The 12,543-nt window shown below is 36.2% G+C and overlaps 1 protein-coding gene across 1 annotated transcript in view; it reads right to left on the bottom strand.

Moving 5' to 3' along the window:
• Mcm3 (minichromosome maintenance 3) overlaps window positions 1-12,543 on the bottom strand; it is a 322,450-nt gene that overhangs the window by 38,259 nt on the left and 271,648 nt on the right. Inside the window, exon 15 of the mRNA XM_090392917.1 lies at window positions 4,719-4,960. Coding sequence (XP_090249043.1) covers window positions 4,719-4,960 — 242 coding nt within the window. The remainder of the gene's footprint in view (window positions 1-4,718; window positions 4,961-12,543) is intronic.

Below are 12,543 nucleotides of genomic sequence, written 5' to 3'. Positions count from 1 at the left end.
TAATTTTAAATTGGTTTGAGCACTGTCTTGTAATACAGCTAGTTTAGTGTTTTGAAATCTCTCTCTCTCTTATAGTCAATAATCTGGTATGGTAGGAAGTCAATTGACTTCCTGCCATACCAGCTTTGCTAATTCTGCTACCTATTTCCAAATTTAATTTGCCATCTTCACTAAAAATTGTGCTTAGATAGCTGAAATATTTTACTTTTTCTATAGGTTCTCCATTCAGGACATAGTTGATGTTTTCAGTGTTTATGCATATTTTCATTGTCTGTCTTTTTAATGCTAATTTTCATATCAAATTTATTACAGTAGCTATTCAATTTGGTCTGGGAATCTTGCAGACTTGTCCTGGATTTATTTAGGATTATAACATCATCAACATAAAGTAAAGAACTGAGATTAACAACTCCAATTTTCATATCAGGATTAATACCACTTTCTTCATAATGTGATGAATACCAGTGGAGATAATGTACACCTTTGTCACGCACCTGATTTAACATCAAATCATCTTCCTGTACCTCTTTGAATTCTAACTGCTGATTTACAACTCAAATAAAGATGGTATTGCTTGATGTAATGTCCCATTTACACCATATAACTAGCGTTTTGAATAGCTTTTCTTTGGCAACTTGTCATATGCTTTTGCAGGTCTACAAAACTCAAATACAGATCCTTGTTATATTCCCATGATTTCTCAACTATTTGTCTCAAACTGAAAATCTGATCCTGACACTTCTGTTTGACCTAAACCCAGCTTGTTCTTCTCCAAGCTTCTCCTCACAATTTTTCTTAGCCATTTCTCAAAAATACTTGCATAAATCTTACCAGGAGCACTCAGTAGAGAAATTGTTCTGTAATTCTCACATTCAGCTTTATTCCTTTTTTTTTAATTTTTTAAACAGATGGGTACTATGAGCGCTCTGCTCCAATCATTTGGAATTCAACCTTAATGAATTATGCACTGGTAAAACTTTTATATCTCCATATTTTAGCATTTCTGGTCGAATTTCTTCTACTTCAGCTGCCTTTCTACATTTCATGTTTGTGATAGCTTTTTCTACTTCTAGTGCAGATATATATTCTAGATTACATTCCTGTTGAGTATTTTCTACCACTATGCTATCACTGCTTGTTTCATTTAACAATCTTTCAAAGTAATTCTCCAAACATCAAGAATATCTTTATCCTAAGTTTTCATGCCCGATAATTCTTTTTACAGTACTCTTTCAATAGCCTCCAGAATATTTTACCATCTTCCTGATATTTATTTACCATAAGTCTTCCCATTACTTTTGTTTATCTAATTGTGTTTCAATAAGGAAATACCATGAGTAGGGATATTTAAATAAAGTATAATACCAGAATAAACTCACATAAAATATTATTTTATTAGTATAATTTTCACCTAAGTATCAAAGGCATCTTCAGGACAAAGCTAATCAGGATAATTGACAATTCCAAAAGGTGCCACCGAAGTAGCTAATGCAAGATAATTAAAAAAAGGTCATTATATTTCCTTACTTATTAAAAAAAAAGTAAGTAAATTAAAAAATTAATTAACTAATATACATATATATACACACAATTAAAAAAAATAAAAATAAAATAAAAGAAAGCTAGGAAAGCTTAGCTGATTTAAAAAGAGATAGCACTTTAAATCAGCTAATCTTTCCTAACTTTATTTTATTTTTATTTTTTTAAATTGTATGTATATATATATATGTGTGTGTGTGTGTGTCCGCACGGTTAGCCGAGTGGTTGTGCTCTGCAACCACATGCCTGGGAAAGGAGTGTCCTGCATTCGATTCCCCATCACTGACGTGAGGAGCTTAGGATCTTTCTCAGACATGGCCAAGTTAGTCGGTCTTGGGCGTGGACTGCAGGGTTTCTCCCCAATTCATCCGGGGTTTTCCTCCCGCAAACAGGCCCCGTGAACACACATAGCTACAGACATAGGATGCCTCCAGGAATAAGGAGTAACCAACCTATTCTGTAGGATTTCAGTTCCGAATGCCTACATGGTAAAATGTGTAGATCTATGCATGACTGTAAATCAGGATGCATATATCTTTTATTTAATTAATTTTTATTTATTTATTTTTAATACGGTAGGAAATTTAATGACTTTTTTTTTTTTTTTTTAGTTATTTTACATTAGCTACTTAGGTGGCATCTTTTGGAATTGTCAGTTATTGTTTGATTAGCTTTGTACTGGAGATGACTTTGATACTTAGGCAAAAATTATACTAATAAAACAATATTTTATGTGAGTTATTCCAGTATTATACTTTATTTAAACTGTTTATCTAATTTTACACAATGCTTTGCTTTCTTACATTTTTCTCTGTATTCCCTAAGAGCACAAGGTTAGGTTAGGTTAGGTTAGGTTAGGAAATGATACTTGCCAGGATCATTTCAATATTTTTTCTTCTTTTCCTTGACTGCCTGTTTAACTTCTTGTGTCCACCATGGAGTTGAAGTTCTGATTTTTCTATCCTTAGAGGATACTTCTAGAATCCTTAAAAAGTATAGTGGCTACATTCATTCCTTTCAACAAACTAGCTTCATGGTTCCTATCTTCTAAGGATAAGCGATCCCCCTCTCGCTATTTCTGGCATCTACCAAGTTCTGTGTGACTGTCATCTTTCTCATTTTGGACAAACTGGATATTCAGAATGCAAGAATACTAATCATACATTAAATCCCCATTAATAGGAAATTTGCTTACTCTGTTGCTTCCATAAGTTTGAATGTTTATTTAAAGGAAGCACTGAAGCTTTACTCCACTGTATAAACCTGAATTACCCTCTCCTATCAGAGCTATGGGAGAGTAATTCTAATCACACGATTCATTTTTTAAAAAAATAATAATACTATGTTTCCTCGGTTATTCTTTTGAGCTGTTTTATGTATAACATACTGCCTCTTAACTCTTTTAAATAATCCATGGTTTATGTTATACTTTGCATTCAAATGAATGATACCCCTGATGATGACCTGTAATTTTTAGGTTTGAAATATTTGGCTATTAAATATATTTTTTACTCTTAGTGAAAGTTGCCTAGTCATGAAGATATTTCACATGCAAACTTGGGTTGCCAAAATGTGGATAAGGGATTCTTCTCTCACTACGCATTATTCCCGCTTCCTATGCAGCATCCGTGTGTTACTTTGATGCGACTACTTGTTAGTACCACTCCCAACCGACCTGTTGCCTAGCCTGCCACTGGGGGGATATTTATTATTATTATTTTTGGCTGTAGTAGCATATGTTCACGAGGCCGGTTTGCCTGCTCGTGGGATGAAAAACACCAGATAAACTGGCGAAAAGCCCTACTGCCCCTGCCCAAGACTGGCTAACTTGGCTATGTCTGAGGAAGATCCTCAAATTCCTTACGTCTTCGACAGGAATCGAACCTGGGACACTCGTTCCCCAGTCATATGGTTGCGAAGCGCAAAGCCACTAGGCTAACCCCATGGACCAATATGTGGATAAAGGATTAAACAATATAATTCTTGCAGGCATAGACTTCTGTGGCTAATTGGTTCAATTAGCATTTAATTTACGTATTGACGTTGAACAGTACTGGACGATGTCACAGGTTCTCGTTCATACAGTCCGAGCTCAGATTGAGGTAGATTTTTTATTAGAGCTGATCACACTTGATGGAGAATTAAACCTTGATTTTTATAGCATTGGGTTGGGTTTTTTAGCATATTAGCAGCTTCTTTAAATTTTCTTATATAAGTGTTGTTTTCTATGTATGACATTGGCATTTTTTGCCAGAGTACATCGTGTCCAGTGGAAGTGGTATGGAAAGCAAGACAAAAAAGCCGTTTTTTGTTCTCTTTTGTATTGTATGTCTTTTTGATGTTCAGCCATGCGTATTTCTCCAGATCTTCCTGTCTATCCTACGTAGCAAATCCTGCAAGAGCAATGGATTTTTTAGACTCCTGGTTTTTTAAGAGGATGATGAAGCGGTTCCCTCCAGACATCTTAAATCTTTTTAAACATTTTAAATGCATGGATGAACACCAAAAAGATGTACAATACAAAAGAGAACAAAAAACGGGTCTTGCTTTCCATACCACCTCCACTGGACACGATGTACTCTGGCAAAAAACGATGATGTCATACATAGAAAACAACAGTTATATAAGAAAATTTAAAGAAGCTGCTAATATGCTAAAAAACCCAACCCAATGCAATAAAAATCACGGTTTAATTCTCCATCAAGTGTGGTCAGCTCTAATAAAAAATCTACCTCAATCTGAACTCGGACTGTATGAATGAGAACAAGAACACGTGACATCGTCCAGTACTGTTCAATGTCAATAACGTTTTATATCTGCATTCTTTTATTTGAGTTTATGAATAGCCAGACGGTTATGATTTGTATTTATTAATTCTCTTGTTTAAACTTTAAGTTATACTATTTACCTCCTGAAGATATAAATCCTATGATTTACGAAACTTGTCGGGAACTATTATTTCAGTATTTTGTATAACTGAATAATAAAAAATGTGGTGTAATCACCGAAATATATCTTTTGAATATAATTCTTGTCAAGTATAATTTACTTTGTCAAAAAGTGAATAAACTTTCTACAAAATAATACTGTATTTTAATATATTTGATACCACATTGCACTAAGGTTATTTTTCATCCTTTACTTAATAATAAAATACTTTATATATTATAAACACATACTTCTTCTTTGTCTTCTTTCCTGTTTCATTTCCCTCATCATCTTCACTCTCTTCTGACTCATCCTCACTATGATGGCGCCGCTTACGAGGCCTTTCCATTACTTTTTTGAAATAAGCAAACTGTACTAGTTCGATGGCAGCTTGTGCATCTTCCAGGCTTACTTGTTTAGAAAAGCGGGCTTTGGCATGAGCAGTAGACAACCGAATTAGGGTCTCGAGTGTTCGTGCTGTTACAGGTTGTGTCTAAAAATAAGAAAACCTCAAATATTTTTATTTTATCAAATTTCTATTAAACCTTAAATTTTATATATATAAGAAAATATTTCAAATAAAAATTTCTTTAAAAGCATCAAGCTGGATTGGGTAATCAGATTTATCAGTTAGGAACAACTTTCCTTATAAGAAATTTCATCTGTTTACTATCCAGAAGCACTAGCAAAAACTTTATTTAAAAAAAAAAAAGGATTAAGGGAATATAGCAATGCTTAAGAAATGTTTCAAGTTTGAAAGAAAAAAATGCTAGTGAGGCTTGTGCATATATCAGGGTGGCTGAAATTAGCGGTTTCTTCCTCATTTCTGATGCCATGAAATAAGAAATGGCACATTATAAACTAATCCTTCTTCTTCTGCAGCTTCTCCCACTTAAGTGGGGTCACTGTTTGTAATGAGTCTCCTCCACACCTTCCTGTCTTGGGTTGTCACCACATCCAAGTTCTTCATCTTCAAGTCCTCTTCTACCAGCTCCCTCCATCTCTTCTTTGGCCGCCCACGCTTCCGCCTTCCTTGCACATCCATCTGCATGACCCTTCTTCCCACATATTCATCCTCCCTCCTCATCACATGACCAAACCATCTCAACCTTGCCTCCTGTATTTTCACTCCTAAGTTCGTAACTTTCACTGTTCCCCTGACATAATCATTTCTCAGACGATCCTTTTTGGTCACACCGCACATCCACCTAAGCATTCTCATCTCTGCTACTTCCATCCTGCTGATGTTATTTTTCCTCAGGGCCACAGTTTCTATAGCATGCGTCATGCCTCACTACTGTCCTATAGATTTTGCCTTTCGGATTGATCGGTACCCTCTTATCGCATAACACTCCAGCGATCTCCCTCCAGTTCCTCCAACCCGCTTGTATCCTGCATCCCACTTCCTTCTAAGCTCCTCCATCTTCTTCCACTGTTGAACCTAAGTATCTAAAGTCCCTCACCTTCCTGATGACGTTTCCTTCCAGCTCCAGATCTGTCTCCTGGCCGCCGTCCACTGTGCAACACATATACTCTGTCTTACTTCTGCTCAGTCTCATACCTCTCTCTTCCAGTACTTTTCTCCATCTTTCCAGTTTAGTTCCCGCTTCTTCTCTTGAATCTACACACAGCAAGATGTCATCTGCATACAACAATGTCCAAGGCGCATCTTCTCTCACCTCCTCTGTTACCACCTCCATCACAATATTAAACAGAAACGGACTTAATGCTGACCCCTGATACAAGCCAACTGTTACTTGAAAACTTTCTGTCTGTCCCAAACAGGTCACATTTCCCGCACCAACCTGACATATTTCTCCTGCACCTTCTTCTCCCTTAGACACCTCCAGACTTCTTGCCTTGGCACTCTATCGTATGCTTTCTCCAGATCAATAAATACCAGATGTAGCTCCCTTTGTTTCTCTCGATATTTTTCCATCATCTGTCGTAACCCAAAGATAGCATCTGCTGTTGATCTACCAGGCATGAAGCCAAATTGTTCCTTTGCAATCTCCACCTCCTTCCTCAATCTACCATCAAGAACCCTTTCTAGGATCGTCATTGTGTGGGACATCAACTTTATTCCTCTGTAATTTTTACAGTCTTGTGCATCCCCTTTACCCTTGTAGATGGGAACAAGAGTACTCTCCCTCCATTCCTTGGGTATATTTTCCTGTTGGCAAACTTTCATGAACAGGTCCCACAGCAGGTCAATTCCCTCTTCCCCCAGTGCCTTCCATGCCTCCACTGGAATTCTGTCGGGGCCCACCGATTTTCCATTCCTCATCCTCTTCATGGCCTCCGTCACTTCCATTCTACTGATGTTCTGCACCATCCCCTCAGAAGGCTGCCCATCTCCTCTGTGAATCCTTGCATTTTCCTCATTCAAAAGTCCCTCAAAGTATATTTTCCATCTGTTTATTATGTCCACATTATAAACTAATCAGACGATTACCATTTTAAATTTCCTGTGTTTTGTTCTAATATTATTTCTTGATAGCAAAAAATGATGAAATTTTTATAAAGAACTTGCTCCTTATAAGAAATACAGATAAATTATTATTATTATTAGAAGAAGAGACCTTAAGTCTATGCATTACACAAACACATCTGTCATACATTCTACAAATTCATTTACAGTATCTGCATTCACTATCTCCACATGCATGCAGAAAAATCGAATTAAGGGAATACAGCAATGCTTACCAAATGTTACAAGTTTGAAAGAAAAAAATGCTAGTGATACTTGTGCATATATCAGGGTGGCTAAAATTAGCAGTTTCTTCCTCTTTCTTACTCATTTCTGACGCCATGAAATAAGAAATGCCACATTATAAACTGCCAAAAAGAAATGCCACATTATAAATCAGACAATACCATTTTAAATTTCCTGTCTTTTCTTCTAATATTAATCAGCCATCTAGCTCTCATCCCTTTCTTCACTGCATTCATTCTCACCTTCATGGCCATCCTCTAGTCCTCTTTTCACCCTCAATAAAAAAAAAAAAAAAAAAAAAAAAAAAAAATCATCTACTGGTATCCTGTATAAGGTTGCAAGTCTCAATCACATCACTCTTCTTCACTTCTTTGCTAATGTCTGCAGTCCACAAATTTTCAATCTCTTCTTATAACCTGCATTCCACAGTCCTGATATCATCTTTAACACTTTTATTTGCCCTCTCTTCAATGAATCTACATCGACTCAGAAACTAGGAGACTAGATCTGCAAACAATAGTTCAGAAAAGGTTGTGTCACCTTGTAACGAGGCAAAATGACTTTCTTATCTTTAGATGTCAATGTTTGTTTCAGCATTGCAATTATCCTACAAGTTGTATTTGCAATCTTTGCTATAGGAGCTCTGAACATTAACCGTCTATCTACTAAAACTCCATGATCCCTAGCCTAGTCAATTTCTTCTAGTATAATCATGCAAATATAATACACCACTCCATATTTAGCAGCCTTCCATGCTGTAACCTGTCAAAGGTTTTGACAAGTTCAAAAGTATCATGGTGTATCTGTTCCCCTTGTCAAACTCAACTGCAATATCATTATAAAATGTCAGTTATGTAGGAAGTTTTCAGTATTAAGACCACATCGTAATATAAGGAGTTTATTAAAACTAACAATTTTTGTGCATCATAAGATTTACATCATCGGGGTAGTGGTACACGAAAGTTTTCCATTACAAAAGCCTGTTAACAATTAATTACACATATTAGATGTTTTTTTTTGATAACTTCACAACTGTTAAATAATTGATAAACCGGAATACAAATGATAAACTCGTTACTGCATGTGTGTTAGGACATTGCTAGTTATTGCTATCACGTTCTGTGGTATCAGACATGCCACATCCTAGGTCCGTGGCAATTAAATTATTGATGAAAGCAGACCGCACTTAATGTAAAATTAAGTCTTGATTTTTATCAAGGCATTTTATCAAATGCCATTTCACACCACCATCAGTTGCAAAAGATAGGCATAATTAAAACTTTACAAGACAAGACATCTAGTCTCATTGCATACAACATATCAAGCACGTCAATTAAAAGGAACGAAGAACTGCACCACCTGAAACAGAACCTCACACTTAATGATTTTGAACTGAAGATGATCAGAAAATTCTCAATATATCTCCTGCAACTCCATTACTTAAAGATTTCAAGAATGCAATCATGCTGCCTTACCTCAAACACGTCACGGAATAAGTGGCTGCGTTGCTCCGCAAGTACAAGATAAAAGTGACTTTTTTTATCTTTACAAAAATTTCAAGATTCCTACATCCACCAAAACCTCCACATCACCTCAATGAAAAAATAAGGTGCCTATGAGCTTCAGTGCTCTCTTGTGGCATTTTTTCTGTAGGCCAGACAGAAGGGTAGGAGAGATCAGCATATCTGAACATGTAAAAGACATTGAAAAAAATAAGAGAGCATAAATCAGGCCTGGCATTCCACACAACCATTACTAGTCATCAAGTACTCTGGCAACAAACAAAAATGTCATCATCAAATTCCTACCATGTACCCTCAAGAGGTCTACAGGATATGATAGTGCTAAATGAAAAATTTACATCATTACTAACTTCCTATCTACAATTTTCCTCCAAATCAGTCTGTTACTTGTCAAGACTCCAACATTATCAGATCTTATATTTCTATTGTCTAAGGCACTTTGTACAGTATCAATCTACCTATATCTTGGTCTTCCTCTGGGTCGTTTTCCTGCCAACCTGGCAGAGAACACTTCTTTTGCTAATATTTCCTCGCCCATTCTATTTAAGTGACCATACCCCGTGAGATTAGCCCTGCTAACGCATTCCTGGATGCTGACAATGTCAAGTTCTTTTCTAATATCCTCGTTTTTAACATGATATTGCCTTGATGCCATCTGTTCACGCCTCTAATCTTTCTCAGGACTCTCATATCTGCAGTCTCTAGTCTTTGGTCAAATGTTTTACTTCTGACTCAGCTCTCAGATCCATAAGTTAAGACTAATTTGAACACTGTCTTGTATAGTTGGAACAGCTAATTTAGTGTTCCAACTAATTTCTCTCTTATTCCATATCAATTTATTCAATTGACTTCCTACCATACCAGCTTTGTTGATTTTGTTGTCTATTTCCATATTTAATTTACCATCTTCACAAAAATCGTGCCTAAGCAGCTGAAATGTTTTACTTGTTCCACAGGTTCTCCGTTCACAATGCAGTTGAAATTTTCAAACGATTCTGCCTATTTTCATTGTCTTTGTCTTTTTAATGCTGACCTTCATACCATATCTATTACAATGGTTATTCAATTTAGTAAGGGAATCTTGCAGACTTGTAGCAGATTTATTTAGAAGTATAACATTATCTACATAAAGCAACGAGCTAACATTAATCTCTCCAATTTTGATATCAGGTTTAATACCACTTTCCTTCATAATGTGATCCATATAGATAATGAATAACAGAGGGGATAATGTACATCCTTGTCTGACACCAAATTTAACATTAAACCATTTTCCTGTACTTCCTTCAATTCTAACTGCTGACTTACAACTCAAATAAAGACTAAGTATTGTTTGGTATAAAGCCCTGTCGACACATAACTATAGTGCATTGAATAGCTTCTCTCTTGGCACCTTGTCATATGCCTTTTCCAGATTGACAAAGCTTAAAAATATAGATCTTTGTTATATTCCCATGCTTTCTCAACTATTTGTTGCAAAGTGATGATCTGATCCTGACAGCCTCTATTTCACCTGAATCCAGTTTGTTCTTCACCAAGCTTTTCTTCCACAATTCTTTTCAACCATTTCTCAAGTATGCTTGCATAAATCTTGCCAGGAACACTCAGTAGGGAAATACCTCTGTAATTCTCTGCAGTTTTATTTCCCTTTTTATATATGGGTACTACAAGAGCTCTACTCCAATCATCGGGAATTCGTCTCTCTGTCCAGGCTTTCTGAACTATGCAGTGCAGCCACTGTAAGACTTTTATACCACCATACTTCAGCATTTCTGGTCGAATATCATCTACTCCTGCTGCCTTTTCACATTTCAAGACTTTGATGGCTTTTTCTACTTCAAGTATGGATATGTATTCCTGATTGTATGCCTGTTGAGTGTTTTTTACTATTGTGCTATCTCTACTTGTATCATTTAGCAAATGTCATATACTGATAATTTTGAAGGAAAGTGGTATTAAATCTGATATCAAAATTGGAGAGGTTAATGTCAGCTCTTTGCTTTATGCAGACAATGTTATACTTCTAAATAAATCTGCTACAAGTCTGCAAGATTCCCTGACTAAACTGAATAACTGTTGGAATAAATTTGTTATGAAAATTAGCAATAACAAGACAAAGACAATTAAAATAGGCAGAAATATTGAAAACATCAATTGCATCGTGAATGAAGAGCCTATGAACAGGTAAAACATTTAAGCTACTTAGGCACAATTTTTAGTGAATGGTAAATTAAATATGAAACTAGAGAACAGAATCAACAAAGCTTGTATATGGTAGGAAGTCAAGTAAATAAATTTATATGGGATAAGAGAAAAATTAGTTAAAACACTAAATCAGATGTATACAAGACCGTGTTCAAACTATTTTTAACTTATGGATCTGAGAGCTGGGTTAGAAATAAAACACTTGACCAAAGACCAGAGACCACAGATATGAATGTCCTGAAAAAGATGGCATCAATAGCATTATCACATTAAAAACAAGGATATTAGGAAAGGACTTGACATTGTTAATATTCAAGAATGTGTTAGCAGAGCTAATCTCAGGTCACTTAAACAGAATGGGTGAGGAAAGATTAGCAAAACAAGTGTTCTTTGCCAGGTTGGCAAGAATAAGACCCTGAGGAAGACCAAGATACAGGTGGATTGATACAGCCTTTACTTAGGGGGTGGGGGTGGGGAGTACAGTAAAAAGTACCTTAGAAGACAGAATTATTCCCATTCCAATTATTCCATTTGCTCCAACTTCTATAACATTTTTCCATGAGGTAGTCAGTCAAATGCCATTGCAAAGTGCAGTAGTATGAAGGTGTAGCCATTTCCTTCATCCAATTCCACTGTTACTTTATAAAAAATGTGAATAAATTACTAAGACAGCACCTGCTCTTTACAAAGCCATGCTGCCCACTATAGAGTATCACATCCCTATCCACCCACTGTTGGATTTTACCTACAGCCCGATTTCCCAATACTTTAACAACCACTCTTGATATATTAATTGGTCTGTATTTTGCTACCTCTGTCTTGAAGCCACCTTTATGCAATGGGACTATCTTCACTCTCTTTCCACTTCCCTGGAACTGTCCACGAACAATGCTAATTCTCTTGCACATTCACATAGTACATGGGCTGACATACTATCTAGTCTCACTGCTGTATTCACAATGATATTTTTCAATATGCTAAACATCTCCTGTTCATTTACCTTAATATTGAGATGCATTTCAGTCACATCAGCAACTGCAAAATCTCCACCTCCATGATATCAATGATCAAAATCTCCACCTCCATGATATGATAAAATGATCACTTAGCAACTGTTTCTTTTGCATCTGTCACCTTTCTACAATCAACATTGTTTAAGTCATTCTGCCATAATCATTTTGCCTCATCATCTTCTTCAACTTTTTGGTTCTGTCGACTGCTGGACGAAGGTCTCCTCCATAATTTTCCAGATCACTCTGTTTTCTGCCTCTCCCATCCATCTCACTCCTGCAATTTGTTCCAGTTCATCCCTCCACCTTCTTCTCGGTCTTCCTCTTTGTCTTGCTCCATCCATTGGTCTCCACTCTGTTGTTTTTCTAGTCCATTTCCCATCACTGCATCTGGCAATATGGCCAGTCCATCTCCACTTAGCCTGTTTAATGTATTTTACAATATCCATGACACCTGTTTGAGATCTTATCCAGGTATTTGTCTTCCTATCTCTTAATGTTATTTTTTAGCATACTTCTTTCCATGCGATGTTGTGTTGCTCTCAGCTTTTTGTTTAGGGCTTCTGTTAAAGTCCATGTTTCTCCTTCATATGTTAGGACAGGAAGTATGCACTGGTCAAAA

The sequence above is a fragment of the Typopeltis vanoorti genome, chromosome 5 (genome assembly GCF_054136105.1).
Source record: "Typopeltis vanoorti isolate ZY-2024b chromosome 5, IOZ_Tvanoo_1.0, whole genome shotgun sequence".
In the NCBI taxonomy this organism is placed as follows: Eukaryota; Metazoa; Arthropoda; class Arachnida; order Uropygi; family Thelyphonidae; genus Typopeltis; species Typopeltis vanoorti.
Note: the sequence above shows the minus strand (reverse complement) of the source record. Positions and strands in the feature narration are given on the sequence as shown.